Source organism: Ipomoea nil, unplaced genomic scaffold, assembly GCF_001879475.1.
Source record: "Ipomoea nil cultivar Tokyo-kokei standard unplaced genomic scaffold, Asagao_1.1 scaffold2845, whole genome shotgun sequence".
NCBI lineage: Eukaryota > Viridiplantae > Streptophyta > Magnoliopsida > Solanales > Convolvulaceae > Ipomoea > Ipomoea nil.
Window position 1 is genome coordinate 2013744 of NW_017619273.1, and position 19534 is coordinate 2033277.

A 19534-nucleotide genomic window follows, 5' to 3' on the forward strand; every position below is an offset into this window, starting at 1 on the left:
CATGTTTTGTACCCTTCAAGTGCATGGTTTCCTTTCTAAGAGTGAATAATTAATTTTCCCTTTTTCTTTCGGTGCAGATTTTTTGCCTTTCAAGTGCACAAATTCTGGGTAGTACGTATTTGTTATATCGTGTGCATTCTTTTCAAACATATAACTAAATTTCTAATGAAATTTATGAGATCTACAAACGATTTGTATGGGTAATTGGTTTAATAACACTTAAGTTGAATAATCTCCCTTTTTGGTACCTGATTGTAGTATATTTTAAACCAAATAAATACCTAGAGTATCGGGTAATCGTTCCACATGGAAGTGGGGTATTGTTAATAAGTGTTATAATGTATAGTTTTTATATTTCTTTATTTATGTGGTTTAGTTTGTGTTGACCTGAGCTCTCTATTAGTTAGGAGAGTTTCACGTTAACTTAGCTTTTATCTAATTGTATTCGCGTTCAGTTACAACTAATCAAGAATTGAATTCTCATTTGGTATCAGATAGGGTAGATCCTTTTTCTCTCTCCACCTCAAACCACCACCGGCCGATCACTATGTCTTCCCATTCCTCGGAAAGGACCGTCACTGCCGGAGGCTCCCCGTCGCCGGCGACCGGCGTTTCCCTCGCCGAAGCTCATCATCACGTCTCCATGAAGCTCAACAGCCGGAATTTCCTGTTCTGGCGCACTCAGCTTGTCCCCTTCCTCCGTGGGCAAGACTTACTGGGCTACGTAGACGGCTCGACGCCGTGTCCTTCCCCAACGATCGCGGCTGCCGCCTCCGGCGACTCCGGCTCTGGTGCGACGACGTCTGCACTCGTCCCCAACCCCGCGTACAAGCCCTGGGTCTTGCAAGACCAGTCCATTCTATCCATGCTGATCTCCTCCATGTCCGACGAAGTTCTTCACTTGGCGGTCGGACGGGAGACAGCGGCGGTGGTATGGCAGTCGATCACCTCGGCGCTTGGGTCATCCACCGAAGCGCGTTGTCTCAGCCTCTTAGGCCAATTCCAGACGCTGAGGCAAGGGAACCAGTCGACGGCCGAGTATCTGGGACGTGCGGAGGTTCTAGTCGAAGCATTGGCGCAAGCTGGACGGCCTCTTTCATCCACCGAGCAAAATCTTTACGTTTTGCGTGGTTTACGCCAAGACCTGCGAGTGTTGGCAGCTTCTCTTACCGCCACCAACACAGCTGTGTCTCTATCGCAATTGTCCGATTTTTTGACTGCGCAGGAATTCATCATCTCCGATGATTACTCGATCGGAGGTGACGGCAGCAGTGGTCACCTTCCGGCGGCCTTATATGCCAGCAGTGGTGCCGGGCGTGGTCGTGGATCCAGCGGAGACGGCGGACGGACGTCGGGCCAACAGTGGCGTGGTGGAGGTGGCCGGAACAATCATGGCCGGAACAACCGTGGTCGAGGCGGTCGAAATAGTCGTGGTGTTCCACGATGCCAGATTTGCCGTGCTCAAGGCCACACGGCGGTGTACTGCTACAAGCGGTATACGACGCAACCGCCGGCCGAAGCTCATGTTGCAACCGCCGGCGACATTCCGGCGACTCCCTTGGTCACGTCAGCGGACGGATGGTACCCCGACACCGGCGCTACCGCACATGCCACGCCGGACGCGAGCATGATGTCCCGGTCGAATGAGTACAACGGCCCCGATGTGTTACGGGTCGGGAACGGCGCAGGTTTGGCTATCACCCGTGTCGGTCATGCATCGATCCCGTCCGTGTCGAAACGTTTAAGTCTATCTAATGTGCTACGTGTTCCGCGTCTGTCGATCCCTTTACTTTCCGTACAAAAATTTACAAAAGATAATGGTGTTTATTTTGAATTTCATAATGATTGTTTTATTGTGAAGGATTCCAACACCAGGGACATTCTGCTTAAGGGACCAACTTCCGGGGGATTATACAAGCTTCCGTTGTCAAACACTCAGTTTGCGTTCGTCAGTTCCCGGGCCACACAAGACGTTTGGCACCGCAGGCTAGGTCACCCGCATGGGGTCGTTCAGAAACACATCTTAAAAGACTGTCCAGTTTCATCAAATAAGTCAAAAGTCGCGGAGTCGTGTACGGCTTGTCATCTCGGCAAGTCGTCCCGTTTTAAGTTAGATAGGAATCATAAATCTAGCACGAATGTTTTAGATTTAATTTTTACTGATGTATGGGGCCCGGCTCCAGTAGTCTCCTCTAGTGGTAATCGCTACTTTTTATTGTTTGTAGATGATTACTCTCGGTACTGCTGGTTTTATCCGTTACGGGTAAAATCTGATGTTAATAAAACGTTTGAATTGTTTCGGGTGTTGGTAGAGCGACAATTCTCGCGCTCTATCAAATGTGTCCAATCGGATTTAGGGGGTGAATTCAGAAAATTGCAAACAATGTTCCAAACTCTGGGTATCCAGCATCGGCAGTCATGTGCGTACACACATGAACAAAACGGGCGAGTTGAGCGCCGTAATAGGCACATTGTCGAAACGGGTCTCGCTCTACTCGCTGAAGGCTCAGTACCACTTGATTATTGGGACTTTGCCTTCGAAACTGCCACATGCCTGATAAACTACCTCCCTACTCCTGTGTTAAATTTTGATAGTCCTCACTCTCGCCTACATAAAGTGTCTCCTCCATACACGTTTCTTCGAATTTTCGGGTGCCTGTGTTATCCCTACCTTAGGCCATATAATCGGCACAAGGTGGAATACTGCTCAGCACCCTGTGTCTTCCTTGGCTACCCCCCGTCTTTTAGGGGATATAGGTGCATGGACCGTACAACTGGGAAAGTTTACATCTGCCGCCACGTTCGGTTTGACGAGACAGTGTTCCCGTTTAAAACTCGGTCATCCGTCTCGTCTACACCGCCGGCTTCATTGCCATGGGCATCCGGGCCAATAGTCCCACGACTTGCCCCGATAGCTCCGACAACCAGCATCATTCCGGTGCAAGAGGATGAACCCGTGCCCTTAGCGTGTGAACCCGCACCTCAGGCGGTCATGGCACCACCTCGTGCCAGGGCAAAACGACGCCGTGTCGAGCCCCAAGATCGTGGCCATGTGATGCGTCTTCGGCATCAGACACGGGGCACGGATGAGCAATTTCAGGCTTTACACATAACAACTGATCCTACCTGCTATTCCCAGGCTGTAGGACATCCACAGTGGCGCGAAGCCATGAACCAGGAGTTCAATGCGCTACTTCATAACAGCACTTGGCGATTGGTTGCCCCAGAACCCCACATGAATATTATTGGCTGCAAATGGGTGTTCCGCACCAAACGCACAGCTGATGGTGCAGTTGAGCGTTATAAAGCTCGGCTGGTAGCCAAGGGGTTCAACCAGGTAGCAGGCGAGGACTTCTTCGACACCTACAGCCCGGTAGTCAAGCCGACCACTGTTCGGCTGCTCTTTGCTCTAGCTGTCTCATCTAACTGGACAATGCGCCAGTTAGACGTACATAATGCCTTCCTAAATGGGCGTTTAGCTAAGACTGTGTACATGAAGCAGCCACCTGGTTACGAAGATCCAGTGCACCCGGATCACGTATGCCACCTGCAGCGTTCACTATACGGCTTGAAGCAGGCCCCTCGGGCTTGGTTCAAGAGACTACATGACTTCTTACTCCTTGCAGGGTTTTCCGCATCAAAGACGGACGTCTCTTTGTTCCATTACAGGTCCGGCGCATCTCGGGTGTTCTTGCTAGTCTATGTTGATGACATCATCATGATGGGGAATGATGCTCAGTTAATCGACACCTTGCTACAACGACTAGCATCTACCTTCAAGATCTGAGACTTGGGCAAACCGGGCTTCTTTTTGGGAATCGAGACCATATCGACACCTACAGGGTTCATTCTCTCTCAAAGGCGATACATGACGGACCTCTTGAGCCGTGCTGGCATGCTTGACTGCAAGTCTCTTACCACACCGGCGTCAGTCACCACATCAGCCGTTCCTGCAGCAAATCCCTATGATAACCCAACACACTATCGGCGGATCGTCGGGGCACTGCAGTACTTGACGATCACACGACCGGATCTGTCCTACGCGGTGAACCGACTGTGTCAGTTCATGCACTCACCGACCGATGACAATTGGGCCATGGCTAAACGAGTGTTGCGCTATATAAAGGGGACTATCAGTTACGGCTTGCGTATCACTTCGTCCACATCGACAGCCATACATGCTTTCTCAGACTCCGACTGGGCAGGTTGCCCGATTGACAGGAAGAGCACCAGTGGCTATGCAGTGTTTCTTGGTTCTAATTTGATATCCTGGTTATCCAGAAAACAACGTACGGTAGCTCGGTCCTCTACAGAAGCTGAGTACAAGGCTCTAGCGGATGTTTCGGCAGAGGTTACTTGGGTTGTGTCACTGCTTCGTAAACTAGGACTCCACTCCTCCGAGCCAGCTACTCTTTGGTGCGACAACCTCGGCGCCACCTACCTATGTGCCAATCCCGTGTTCCATGCAAGGACGAAACACGTCGAGATTGATTACCACTTTGTTCGGGATAAGGTGGCCTCTGGAGACTTCGTCATCAACTTTGTGTCTACGAAGGACCAGCTTGCGGATATCCTGACTAAACCACTGACAGGACCTAGGTTCACTCTTCTTCGAGACAAGCTCAATGTTGTCTCGCACCACCCTTGAGCTTGAGGGGGTGTGTTAATAAGTGTTATAATGTATAGTTTTTATATTTCTTTATTTATGTGGTATAGTTTGTGTTGACCTGAGCTCTCTATTAGTTAGGAGAGTTTCACGTTAACTTAGCTTTTATCTAATTGTATTCGCGTTCAGTTACAACTAATCAAGAATTGAATTCTCATTGGTATTAAGCACCAATTACTAATTTATTCACGAGAAGCTAATCCTAATGATTATGATTGAATGTTGCAAATAAATAAATAAAATAAAGCAATGATTAAGTGTTTAATCCCCTAGTGTCAAACCTAAAGTAATATTAAATCTGGGTTTAAACAAGTGTGAGGATGCAAGGTGGTATAGAGCTACTCCCGTAGTCACTAACACTAATGAATATCCACTCCCGTGGTATAAATGTAACATCCCTAAATTTTAAGATATTTTAAGCCTATAAAATAAAGGTGAATCCAATATTTAAATCCCAAACAGAGCATAAACTATCCATAAGAGTCGGGGTGTTATGCCACACCTAGGTTTGAGAACCTAAGTGCACAGGCTAAACTAACCAAGCATGGTCAATCCATAAATTGATATTCAATTACAACCCAAGGCACGCAGGCCATCTAATATGCTAGAACTGATCAAACTAAGTCCAAGGTTCCGACTAGCGCGCTCTATTAGCTAATGCTCATCACCTGAAAAACATTCGGTGTAACAACCGTCAGCGAATAATGCTGGTAACCCACTCCAACGCGTTAAGTACAGTATAGGTAGATATAGGAAACTCATTTTGAAATAGGAATACATATATACTTACGAGACTCTAGTTTAAATCCAATATCAAGACTCAAGATACATTAACAGACTCAACAGTATAGAATAATCATAAGGACTAACATGCATCCTAAGGACGCAATACCAGACATGACAGACAGATAAGCATATAAATAGCAATTAGAGCCAACAAAGGCATTCAAGACAACCAGTTAGAAAATAATCAGTAAGGCACACAATCCATCTTCCAACCTTATATCAAGTTCCAACGTTGTAGCTCCCCTCCGTCCTTATATCAGTTCCAACCTATACCTCTAGGCCACCCTTATATCACCCCCCTTATTCCTCCGGGCAACTACATGCCCCCACCGACAAACCACCTATCAACTACCAACATATCAAGATGGTGCCGCAGTGCCATTCACATGATCCGCACCTCTAGTGCCAATATCAAGGGGTTAGCGCATATAGCTCTAACATGACACCGCAGCACTTATAACCTGACCCATGCTCAACGGCAAGCTAGTCGAAGGTGGGTTTGTTCCTTTAGCACAGTAACTGCTATGACATGTACCTTTAGTACAATGATCGGTCACAAGTGGTGCCAACCGCCAACAATTCATTTCCACCAATCGCAATCTCATCATCATCATTCACACCGGCCATTGCGCAATGACCACAATACCCATCATCATTCAATCAATTAACATATAATCAAATAACAATCAAGACACACCAACAACGACACGTATTACACATAAATTCCTAGAATGATACCCAAGACACCAAACGAGACTCATACACGACGAACTAGGTACAACGGGACACAACGGAACACGGGGAAAAACACCACGACGCACCACCAATTTCCAGCGGGTGGGCGGCGGGTGGAGGACCACCCGCCGGCGGCGGCTCCCCATTCCAGCGGGTGCCCGGCAGGCAGTCGCCTGCCCGCCGGCTGCCCGCTAGAAAGTGGACAACGGGCAGTGGATAGGTGGCGGGCACCCCTGCCCCCACATACCCCCCACTGACTCACAGGCAACTTTCGGTCCCGGGATCTCTCGTGGAACCCGAAACCATGTCCAGACACATTTAAACACATAACGACAACACCACGTATTCAATTAACGGGATTAAATCAATAATCATACCAAATACGTTCTAACACGACTCCTAAACATGCCAAGACTCCACATTAATCATATAACAATTCTGGAGCATCCGGAACCACAAGAATATCAAGAAATCTATATGCAAGGTCCTAAGCACAAGTCCTAGGCTAGACTCAACACCCGATCATGCACAATCCCACCCAAATATGCCAAGAACATCATAATACGAAATTCACGATATAAACCCTAGGGCTCTAGACATAATCCAAATACAAGATCATTCATATAATCAAGCATAGTATCAAGAACATCAAGATTATCACATAAACACAACATAAAACCTAAGCAAGGCTCTATCAAGACTCAATCACAGAATTACACAAATGATTATCAAAGGAGCCAATGAATAAGATATATCGAGGAAAATAGGTTTTGTTGAGACATGGGTTACCTCTTAGCCCTAATTAATATCCTTGGCTACTAAGGTTCTTCTCTAAGATTTCCCTCCAGTGGATTCCTCTACGTTTGGTGGCGGGGGAATTCCTTTGTAGGTTTCCCCTCGGGAATTTCTTGCGTGGTAGAATTAACTGTTGTAGGGTTTCTAAATGCTTCCTAAGTCCCTATATATAGATTTAGGAGTCCTAACTAGAATCTGAATGGTAAAGGTCCACTTTTCATATCCCTATAGAATTAAGGACTTGGTTAAGGATAAGGGTCCATGGTCCATCATGGACCATACTAATTAATTAATGGGGATTCTAATCTAATTAAAACCTTCTTAATTATATGGTAACGGAATTAATTAAATAATTAATCCGGATGCGGAGGCCGTAACACGGGGTGTTACAATAAACACCCAATAAGAACAAGAACAAGCATTCATAAATTATCCCTAACCACTATCATCTCCCGATGTGCAATAGTTAAGAATTAAACTCCCTAACAAGTATGCACTTTCCCAAGATGCAAAAGTTAAGTGCAATTGTGTCAACTCTCAATTATGCCTAACTCCCGTTATGACATAAACAAAGTAATGAAACAAGTAATCCGGGCCCTGAACTACTCGCAACGACAGTAATAAACACAATTGCAGCACAAATTTAAAACCCAAATAATAATATATAAAAGAATCTGAGAGCACAAGCACATAGGTTCATAAACACTTTTTACCCAAGAATCCCTAATGAAATTTAGCCAAGCATGGCTAAATTATACATAGCAAATATAATAAAAGAATTACGAATCATCAAAGAAAGTAAAAGATTGAACTAGGCAATTTCTCCAAATCACCCTAGTTTTCTTCTTGATTCCCATTACAACTTGTGGCTCTTGATTTCACTCCTTGTTGTCTCCAAAGATCTTCGAATGAATATTAGGGTTGAGGAAGGGTGAATTTTATAGTAGGAATCAATTCCCGAGAAAATAGGAATTTTCTGAGCAAAACTGGGCCGAAATCGCGCCTGGGCTGCCATTTTCGACGCGTCGAGTCTTAATCTTCAAATTTCGAATGCACACTGGAAATTTTCGACGCGTCGAGAATTTCCAGTGTCGTAGGTCCGTCTTGCAGGCTGATTTTGACCCTTTTTCCTTCAGATCTGGACTTCGATGTCTTCATAAGAGTTGTAGCGCTTCGAGTATTCTTTCCAATGACTCAAGAATCACTTCATTTGAATATTCATAGACTGAGATATGGTCCAAAAACCAAACTGTCATCAATCTGTGCGTGAATTTTCACTACAAGAAAAATCGCAATTCGCGACAGAAAATTTCCGTTGCAAATCGCGTTTTGCAACGAAATTTTACATTTTCATGATGGAATCCATTCCGTAGTGTCAAGGCTTGTCGTATTTCATTTCGTGACAGAAATAATGCGTCGCGAGTGGTTGCGACGGAAAATGGTGACGGAATTTTCCGTCGCAAAGTTGGCGACGAAAATCATTCCGTCGTGAGTCGGTTGTAGTTTTGGTGACGGAAATGTTTCGTTCTATCGCCATCGCGTGAAAAAAATGTTCTGTTGCGAAACTCATATTCCGTCGCCTATTGCTGTCGTGAAATATAACAACAGAAATAATTGTTGTCATTATTCCATCGCTAACCTTTCCGTTGCAAATTTCGTATTCTGTCGCAAGAAAACTATGGAACACATTGTCGTTGCAATTCCGTCGCTAACTCTTCCGTTGCAAATTTAATCTTCCGTCGCTAGATACTGTTTGTCTTCGTCACTAATTAAATTTCATCATTAAAAATAATGGAACTAATTTCTATAGTGATTTCATCGCCATAATGATAACAAATACTCCACCGTTCAAATCACATTTAGTTGCGATTCTGCCAAATTTTTATTTTTTAATATTTTGATAATGATTTTTTTTTTGGGTCAAAATTCTAATATTAGTATTTAAAATGCTAATATGCAATTATATTTATAAACAAAAACACTATAAAATTAAAATACAATATCATTTGTAATATAAAAGTAATACTATTTATAGTTCAAAAATTTGAATGTTTTACATAATATCAAATTCATGTCTAAACAACAGTATAATAATGCATTAAAAAAATCAGTATCAAGTTTAATCCAATTCTGATGAGGGTAATGATGAAGTACCAGCTCTCTCACTCTCATAAGCTTATGATCTTTGCTGCATAAGAAACATAAAAACCTTCAAATTCTCAATCTCATCTTGCACAATTCACAAGACAAACATCAACCACAGTTTATTTATATTAACATGACTTCATACAATCACAAGTATCTAATCAGTCACAATTCATAACTCACAAGTATCACACGGCATGGTTATACTTTGTAAACTGTTATTTGGGTGTTGGCCATTGGCAGTATTGTAGCTTGAAGACAAATAAGAAAAGGAAATATGGGTGGTATCTACAATTTAAAATATAGGGTATGTAAGTTTTGCTGTCAGCATTACTAGGAAACAGATTATGCACATGCATGGACAATAGAGCAATCTTATTAGTTCATTTTCCTTTCAAGTTCACTATCATATAGTCAAACTAACTAGACCTCAAGTCTGATGACATTAATTAATGAACAAAATATGAAACATGCGTTTCAATGAAGATGATCTTGAAGTATGTGTGAATGCATAGTGATATTGGGTTCAATAATGAACTAAAAAGCTGGAACTAGAAGGTTGGCTTGGAAAAAGTTATTAACTGATGAAATTAAAGCACTTTACCATAAAGCATACTAGATATTTGAGGGTAATGAATGACAAGTATAATATTTACCACTTCCAGGATAAATATGCTACATAAGAAACTAATTGAACATTAACATGAGACTATGATATGTACCTGAACACCTTGTTGAATCTAGGAATCTCCAAGATTCTGTATAAAATTGGCAAGAAGGACATAGTCAAATTAAACATAATAGTAGGAGATAAATTGGTTATGCAAGAGAAATTTAACATTTTTTTTTTCTCCTGCTATTCCACTCACTAGTGAACAAGATAATGCAGTAAATTAAATATATCAACTCAAAATATTAATTAGGTATTATCATTAGTCATTACAAATAGAATAAACAATGAAGAAAAAAGATCACTGTTACAGTTAACATAATGCTAAAGGCAGAATAAAATAATTATATCAAGATAAATACAATTAATATTTTCAAGTCCAAATATAACATAGATGAAACTAGATGCAGAAACTAAAGTTGCCACCAATCTATTACTCCTTAAATCAAACAACCAAAATGAATATCACCTTAGTTTTTCATATTCCAGGCACTAATAAGAATTGCATTGTAAAGAAATGTAAAAAAAAAAAAAATTATATATAACTAAAAGAAATTCATTCAAGAGGCAAACAGATAAGGAAACCCTTTTGGGGGAGTTGAGAACTTAATTAGGAACTAACACAAGTACCTAGCTATCTATGCATCCCAATATTACTCATGCATCAATTAGGAATTTAGGGCTTAATTGAAATCAGGATGTAGAGATAAATAGAATTAGGAATTTTATTAGGGATTAGGAACTAACCTTTAGATACTGTTGGTGACGTACGTAGCTGTGGGAGACGATGGCGACGCTGCTGACGAGGACGACGGTGATGAGCGACGAGCAATGTTGCGGTGGACGATGACGGAGATGAGCGACGCTGCTGTGGACAACACAGCGACAAGCGACGAGCAGTGGTAGGTGGATTGGAGGTGGAAGAATGGCAGCAGTATTTGTGTTAGGCCATCTCCAATGTAGCGCCAAATCGCCAAATTGTCAAAAAAAATTGCCTTTTTTTCAATTCCAATATAGCGCCAAATCGGCAAATTTTGCTGTTCGTGAACAGTTTAATCCACACCATTTATTTGAGTAAATTTTTTATTCCTGTTTTGCCCATACTTTTATTTGTAAATTCTTTTTTTTTTTTTACTCTTTATTTTATTTTTTTGTATTTATACATTTTGTCTTAAACATAAATGTTCCTCCTTCCGTCCAATTTTGTGTATTGGGTTTAGTTAACAAGGCTTGATTAAACTTATTTACAATTTAATTTTTTATAATATTAAGTTTAAAAGTAGTATCTAAAATTTATATATTGAGAAAATTATTATTTAATTATTTCTCACATTTGTTTATGACTAAAAGTTTTCTTAAATTTAAATATTCACAAAAATTTCAATTATTTTCTTTAAAAGTATGCATAATTCGGTAAAAATTTGTTAAATTATCAAATCGAAGAATCGAGTTAATAAATTTTCAAACAAAATATTTCAGTTCAATCAATAGTTAAATTAAGTTAATTAATAAATTTTAATTATCGATAGGGTTTAATTAACGACTACTTAAATAGTCACATGAACTTTAATTACTATCTTTAGGTGTGTATGCACAATTCAGTGAAATTTTGTTAAACGGTCAAATCGAAAAATACACACACACACTAGTTATAAACTTATAATGCATGCATTGTGCGATTAAATTAATGTTCAACAAGAAAATTAAAATAGGTAAATAGATGAGAGGCCAAAAAAAGATAATGTAATAAAGTACAATAATTGAAGATGTAAAAGTAGAATGAAGTGTTTAATTGATTTTAGAAAACGAAAAAAAGAAAATTAAAAATAGAATCCATAGAAACTAGTGAAGTTAGATTGAAATTGATATTTCATTTTAAGTATACTTTGTGATAATTTAAGCACCAATACAATTTTATTTTGCAGATTTTATTTGTCACGAAATCTAGATGGCTGCACAGTTGGCCCAAATGTTTCTACTTCAAACTTCAAACTTAATACTAAATTGATACTAAGTAATGCACTACTAAGTCTTCTATCTGTATTTATTGACTTCACTTCATTAACTAAGCCTCCGTTTACCAAAGCATTTAGAGTAATTCATAACTTATATTTATTTTTTTAATTATTTGAATGAATTACTAATATTAAAATGTTTGACATTTGCAAAAGTTTTGGTTGTGACAATAAGTGTGTAATAAGAATATAAGTGTGCTTAATTGTTTGGTCAATGATTAAATATTTTTGTGAAGGAACGAACGATCGTCACCACCCTGTGCCGTCAAATCTCTCTGAGCCAAACATCATAATAGAATTAATTAATTTTCGTTGCCGATTGCATCGCCATAGTGTGACGGATATGTAGGTCGTCACATTTTTTGTTGCCAGTATGGCGAAAATAAACTTTGCTTAAAAAGTTAAATATTTGCGGGACGGAACAAACGGCCATCGCAATTTTCGTCGCCAACCTTAGACATCACTTCCCCCCTTTGCACCAACCGTCGCCACGGAATGAATTTCCGTTGCCGATTCCATCGCCATAGCCCAACGGATGTGTTGGACGTCGCATTTTCTGTCGCCACTATGTCAACATATTTGCGACGGAATTGATTTCGTCGTCTATTCTGTAGTGAAAATAAACTTTACTTTACAAATTAAATATTTTCGTGACGGAAAAAATGACCATCGCAATTTTCGTCGCCATCCATTATCGTCAATTCATTGGCGCCAAGATTACGTGGGAGTATTTCCCACTTTGCGCCAAAAATCACAACGGAATTCACTCTCGTCGCCAATTTTGTCGCAAAACCGTGACGAAAATATTAGTCGTTGCATTTTCTGTCACCAATGTGGCAACGGAACTTCATTCCGTCGCAAAATCTGTCACCAAAATTTGGGCGCCAAGATTTCGTAGGTTTTTTTCTCACTTTGCGCCAAAAATAACTAAGGAATGTAATTCCGTCACGATTTCCGTTGCATTATCGCAACGGTACGCGTTCCATTGCAAAAATTGTTGCGAAACGATAACAGATTATGTTCTATCGCGATATTTCCATCGCAATTCGTGATTTTTCTTATAGTGTTTCACTTATTGCTCTTTTGCTCCACTTTTGCCTCCGTTTGCCCAAGTGATCAAGACCATTGAAAACACCACTCTTTGGCTCCCTTTTGAATTATTTAAGCCACCTCCTTAGCTTCACATTGACTTTGTTTTGGCTCCGAACTCGTCCTACAACTTCCCTTGCTTTTGCAATTGATCTACAATGGTTCCAAAACATTAACAAACACTGTAAAACATTCAAAACAAGTGTACAACCATATATATATATATATATATATATATATATATATATATATATATATATATATATATATATATATATATATATATATATATATATATATGATAAAACAAGGGAATATGCAATTAAAGTGACATTTTCATACACTTAAACTAACAAATATGCTCAAACTAACACTAGAAACATGTACAATTTAGCTCACATCAGTACCATAAATTGCATCAATTGCACATCTATATTAACCTCAAATGCAATTTTTTTTACCTTCAACTGCATGGTTTTGAGCCTCCAAGTGCACCATCCGTATTTTTGCACGGGAAGTCTTGTGCTCACATGATCCTAAACCTCTCTCTCTCTCTCTCTCTCTATATATATATATATATATATATATATATATATATATATATATATATATATATATATATATATATATATATAGGAAAAAAGTTCAAATTCGGCGATATCCTTAGGTGCGGCGGTGCAGCGGAATTTCAGAATACACCAACAGTGTTAACAACATGCACCAACAGTAACGGAAATACACCACAATGAAATGCAAAAAACATCAAAAAATACACAACAAACCCAAAAAAAAATACACCATATAACTCACCATACCCCAATGGTGTATTTTCGGACACTGTATGGTGTTTTTACTCACACCTAATGATATGTTTTTGGTGATACATACTTAATTTGTGTGTGTTTTTGTGGTGCATTTTCCTAACGTTGATGGTGTATATTTGTTGACCACTTGACCTATTGGTAACGCCGCACTTAAACTTTACTATATATATATATATATATATATATATATATCTAAAAACATAATAAGCCTCAATTAAGGTTATATCCTTGATTTATGTCCATCTTTTTGCATGCAAATAAATGTGTACATTTTACTTTAAATGTTGTACATTCCAATGTTATTAGACAAAACTACCCTTACACCGTTATAACACCGTTAGTTTTTAATTCTAACATTGATAACACATTATTATTATTACCATACACCTATATCTATCATATCTTTTTTCTATTTTTTTAATTATCATTTTATTAAAATCATTATATATTAATTTAATACTTAATTATATTTTAATTAAATTTCTATGAATGATAAATTATTATATGTGTGTGTACAAAATACATATATTATTTGTGTATATATAATTCAAATTACAATTTTTAATTATTTGTATTTATCAATGTTTTAATATTGGGCATGAATTTTCGCGCATCGCGCGTACAAAATGCTAGTATATATATATATATATATATATATATATATATATATATATATATATATATATATATGTATGTATGTATGTATGTATGTATGTATGTATGTATGTATGTATGTATGTATGTATGTATGTATGTATGTATGTATATTAAAGAGCATTTGATCTTGAATGAATCATTAATTACTAATTTTAATTGAATATTGTGATCTTTTATGATTTGTGTTGAAGATCATGTATTAAATCTAGTCTTTTTTATAGTTGTTGCATATTTGTGCACTTGTATGTATATTAAAGAGCATTTGATCTTGAATGAATCATTAATTACTAATTTTAGTTGAATATTGTGATCTTTTATGATTTGTGTTGAAGATCATGTATTAAATCTAGTCTTTTTAATAGTTGTTGCATATTTTTGTACTTTACTGTGCACATTTTTGCCTTCTAGTGCACATTGTTATGCTTTTAGAGCACATTGTTGTGCCTTTCAGTGCACATTATTGTGGATCGCATGTGGCGATTTTTTATTTTTTTTTAAAGATGAGTTGATCAATGGCTGAGATTCAACTGCACATTTCACATGTGGCTTTCTATGCACCTGAACCTAAGCTTTTATATATATATATATATATATATATATATATATATATATATATATATATATATATATATATTGATTATTTTCTCTTTCAGTTCACACGTTCACCTATATGTAAACATGCATTATTTATCACATCATGCATATATGTAAAAAATAAAGATTAATCATATTCATTGATCTAGTTCATCAATGTTACGTTGAGGGTTTTAGTAAAAAAAAAAAAATTAATTTTATAATTATTATACTTTATAATTTTACAATATTTATAAAATTCGCCCCTATCTATTTTGTCTTTATATATTTTTCACCTCTTCAACCATCAATCTACACAAATGAATAGATAAAATTAATCCTCTATTTTTACATATATAGGTGCATGGTTGCTCTCAAACCCTCCTATATCTGAATTAATTAAAGTATCAAAGTATGTAGTAAAAAAAAATTGGAAATACATTTAATATTATTCATTTATTTGTTGTGGAACCAACAATTGTACATAAATCAGTTTTTTTTTTTTTTTTTTTTTTTGATAAAGTACATAAATCACTAGATATTCTGTGGTTGGTTTTTATTTTTATTTTTAAAATTTTATTTTATTTTAGGCAAAATTTGAAATATCCGAATATGGTTTCATTCAATTATGTAAGGGCATTTAATTTGTTGTGGGATAAACAACCATACACTTCCGGACAGGGCAAGGGGCGGTGTTACTTGTCCCCGTGTTGGCGGGCAGTCGGGCATGCCCATCTTTGCGTGGCCCTCTTTGGCTCTCTCATGACGCGACACATATACTTGTGAGTGTACAATCCATGAAGACTGCTCATCTTCTGTGAATTTTTGTTTTTTTTTACACTTCTAAAGAAGGATGGTTGCCAACTATTATCTCTATCTCTATATATATTAAAACAAAATGATTAAGGAAAAAAAAATTTCCCTCTAAAATGTGAACGCAATTACTGTATTCACATTACTTTATAAATTTATGTAATTTTAATTACAAATCAAATCAACAGTGGCCTTAAAAGAACATTTTTACCCTTAATAGTACACCATCTTTCCTATTCTTTTCTCTGATTTTATATATATTCATTTCTTTTTCCTGTGGAAGAACAAAGGTGAAGCAAAAGCAAATAGGTTTCTTTTTCATATTCTTTCTGTCGAAGAACAAAGGTGAAGCAGATAGGTTTCTTTTTCATATTCTTTCTCAAATTTTATTTATAAATATATTACAGTGAGAGAGGGAGAAGATAGAAGATACGGGAAGTCGGGAAGAAGAAGATAATTAGATTAATTTCTTTTTCTTTTATTTATTGTTTAAGTGATGGTGAAAGACTTATTTACCCCTCTTAAATCTAAATACAAAAGGTAATTTATTGACTCCGATCAAAAGTAAATGTTCAGATGGCCGGAAGGATTAAAAGTGAAAAAAAGAAAATCAATGTCAAGCACTACTTATATCAGGAATGAAAGTTTATATATTAAAGTAAAATGATTAGGAAAAAATCTCTATCTCTATCTCTATATCTATCTCTATATATATTAATTAAAGCAAAATGATTAGGGAAAAATTTTTCATAATCATAATCATCATAAATAATTAAATAAAAATGAAAAGAAAATCAAAGTGAATAATAAGCAAAAAGATATCAAATCAACATCGACATAATTATTAAATTAGTCAACATAACATGTCTATATATTAAAGCAAAATGATTAGGAAAAAATCTCTATCTCTATCTCTATATATATTAAAGCAAAATGATTAGGGAAAAATTTTTCCTAATCATAATCATCATAAATAATTAAATAAAGATGAAAAGAAAATCAAAGTGAATAATAAGCAAAAAGATTTTAGTGAATAGGAGAGTAATTCACAAAATTAATTTGAGTAATAATTGTTGATCCATAATTGAGAATTAACATTGCAGTAATTATGTTATGTTTCTAACATTAATTTATTGGAGATAAATTTAAAATTCAGAATCAATATTTACATGAACATCTACACCTACTTCAACAATATAAATAAACCAGCATCCACAGAACCACAACCAATACTACAATTATGTTTTGGTCGTGGCTGGAATTGGGAGGATGGTTGTGGCTAGAATATAGAGAAGAATATTTCTGGGAGTTTAGATCTTATATAGAGCTTTATACCGTGCGATCTGGGGGAGATGAATCAATAAATGCGCAGTAGACATGAAGAAAAAGCGAAGGATAAAAATCATACCTTGCTTCTGAACTTGGGTCTTCGATTCTTGGAGTTGTTCTTTCTTGGAAGCAGAGGCAACTGTTAGTCATAACTCATGAACGCGAAGAAGAAGAAGCATCTTACGTAAAAAGACTATTTTGCCCTCATGAATAAAAAATTTAAAAAGATTTAAATTTTTCCGGTCAATTTCCACCGGTGATTTGGCTGGAAGGACCAAATCTGCTAAAAAAGTATAGTTAAAGGACTAAATTGTTAGTTTTAAAAGTCATGGAGCGAAATTCAAACGCCCCCTATAGTCATAGGACTAAAAGTGTAATTTGCTCATTTGTTAAATTAATAATAGTCCGTGCATCGCACGGGACACTTACTAGTGTAGTATAATGACACATCTGTTACTATTTTAAATGGATGGTCACAAACGTTGATGGTGTAAAAAATTATGAGTGTTTTAAAACAAAAAAAAAAAAAAAAAAAAAAAGATTGTTGGTCCTAATCAAACAAAGTCATAACCATCCATTAAAATATACTCCGTAACAAATAAAGAACTTAATATCAGGTATTAAAATTTTATCCATAGTTAACTCGAAACTTGAACTAGCCTAAAATTTCATTATAAATATAATAGTAAATTATATATTAAATATTAAATATATTTCATAATTAAGATTATATTAATTTTCAAAACTTTTTTTAGTTTTATTATTATTATTATTATTATTATTATTATTATTATTATTATTATTATTATTATTATTATTTTGTGTTATTTATATTTTAATGATATATGAAAAATATAAATACATCAATAATAAAATTATTTTAAAAATTAAAATTCATAAAAATAATGTTTCGGATATATCCAAAGTCCCGAACTAACTTGAAATAAATCCAAAATAATTTCATCCAAATTAAATTTGGCTAGGTTCGGCTCAATACCCCGCTTGGTCATCATGAATCCCAAAAATGTCTTGGTCTGAACGACGAAAGTGCATTTAGTCGGGTTCAGCCTCATTCGGTACTGTCGCATGATCTCAAAGCAAGCACGGAGATCTCGACTATGCTCCTCCTGGTCCGAGCTCTTAACTAGCATATCGCCTATGTAGGCTTCCATCGTTCTCCCGAGCAGCCATTCAAAGAGCATGTTGATCATTCTTTGATAGGTGGCCCCGTATTCAAGAGGCCCAAGGGCATAACCCGGTAGAAATATAGCCCGTCCGGCGTAAGGAACGATGTTTTGCTCTTGTCATCCTCAGCCATCATTATTTGGTGGTAGCCTTTAAAGGTATCTATAAAACTCATCAGCTCGACTCCTGTCGTCTCATCAACCATCTGATGTATACTCGGCAACGGGTACAGGTCGAGAGGGTAGCCTTTGTTCAGATCTGTGCAATCAATACACATACGCCATGCCGACGGTTTAGGGACGAGGACCACGTTCGCAACCCAGACTTATTTCTTTCTTGACGAACATGACCAATTGACGAAGACCTCTCGAACATGTCCAATTGCCGCCAATGTTCTTACTTCATTCTTGACGAACCTGCGTCTATCTGACGAATGGTGTCCTTGTTTCTGTTCGACCGGCCTCGCGGTCGGGCTAATGGCTAACTGGCCTCGCGGTCGATCCCGGGCATATCTTTCGGGCCTGATGCAAATGTGTCTGCGTACTCTCGCAAAATCGATAGGACTGAGCTCCTTAACTCGGGACTTAACGACCTTCCGAGTCGGATTTTCCTCTTAGGGCGGCCTTCATCTAGTGGGACTTCTTCAACGTCTTCGGATGGCTTGGGTTGCTCCTTCTTTTCCACATCTCTTCGCCAATTGCATTCTTCCACTTGGTGAGGAAGTCGGTTAGGGTATCCCCGCTCTGCTGCTTGATAAGCTCCAGGTAGGTGAAGTGCTTCCTGGCGGCTTTAGACGTCGCGAATCATCGTACAAATATAGTGGCCAGGTTGGCAAAGTAACTGATCGATCCAGACTCCAAGGATTTCAACCACTCGGCCACCCTTCCTGACAGAGTGGAATAAAACACTCAACATATCATAGCATCTGATACCCCCATCATGAGCATGTTTTTGTAAAAGGAGTTCACATGTTCTTCAGGATCGGCCTTTCCGTTGTAATCTTTGTTGCCTGGTATGCGCAGATTGATGGGGTACTTCTGATTCATAATTTCTATGGAGAACAAGGTCCTCAGGTCGAGGCCTTTGTTCCCATTTCCACCTATTAAATTCCTGACGGACTTGATCCAAGATTCCACGAGGCAAGATGGTCCGGTCGTCCCTCCGTTCCTCCCTACCTCAGTGAGAACGCGACGAACTGACTTTACTAGAGTCCCCTCGCCTACTCGACGCGGGGAGGTCAACAGACATCTGT

General features: G+C 37.9%; 1 protein-coding gene and 1 long non-coding RNA gene across 2 annotated transcripts; one reads left to right on the plus strand and one right to left on the minus strand.

Annotated features, from left to right (window-relative positions):
• Positions 1-3868: 3868 nt before the first annotated feature.
• LOC109159809 (uncharacterized mitochondrial protein AtMg00810-like) lies at positions 3869-4648 on the plus strand. The gene has a single exon (XM_019307921.1). The coding sequence runs from the start codon at positions 3869-3871 to the stop codon at positions 4646-4648; it is 780 nt and encodes a 259-aa protein (XP_019163466.1).
• Positions 4649-9083: 4435 nt separating this feature from the next.
• LOC109159989 lies at positions 9084-10694 on the minus strand. The gene is made up of 3 exons (XR_002050660.1): positions 10545-10694; positions 9850-9885; positions 9084-9170 (listed from the first exon to the last, which is right to left on the minus strand). It is a non-coding gene; the product is annotated as an uncharacterized LOC109159989 (long non-coding RNA).
• Positions 10695-19534: the final 8840 nt, after the last annotated feature.

Coding starts and splice junctions, on each gene's coding strand:
- LOC109159809 (XM_019307921.1), top strand. CDS start 3,869: ATGACGGACCTCTTGAGCCGTGCTGGCATGCTTGACTGCAAGTCTCTT.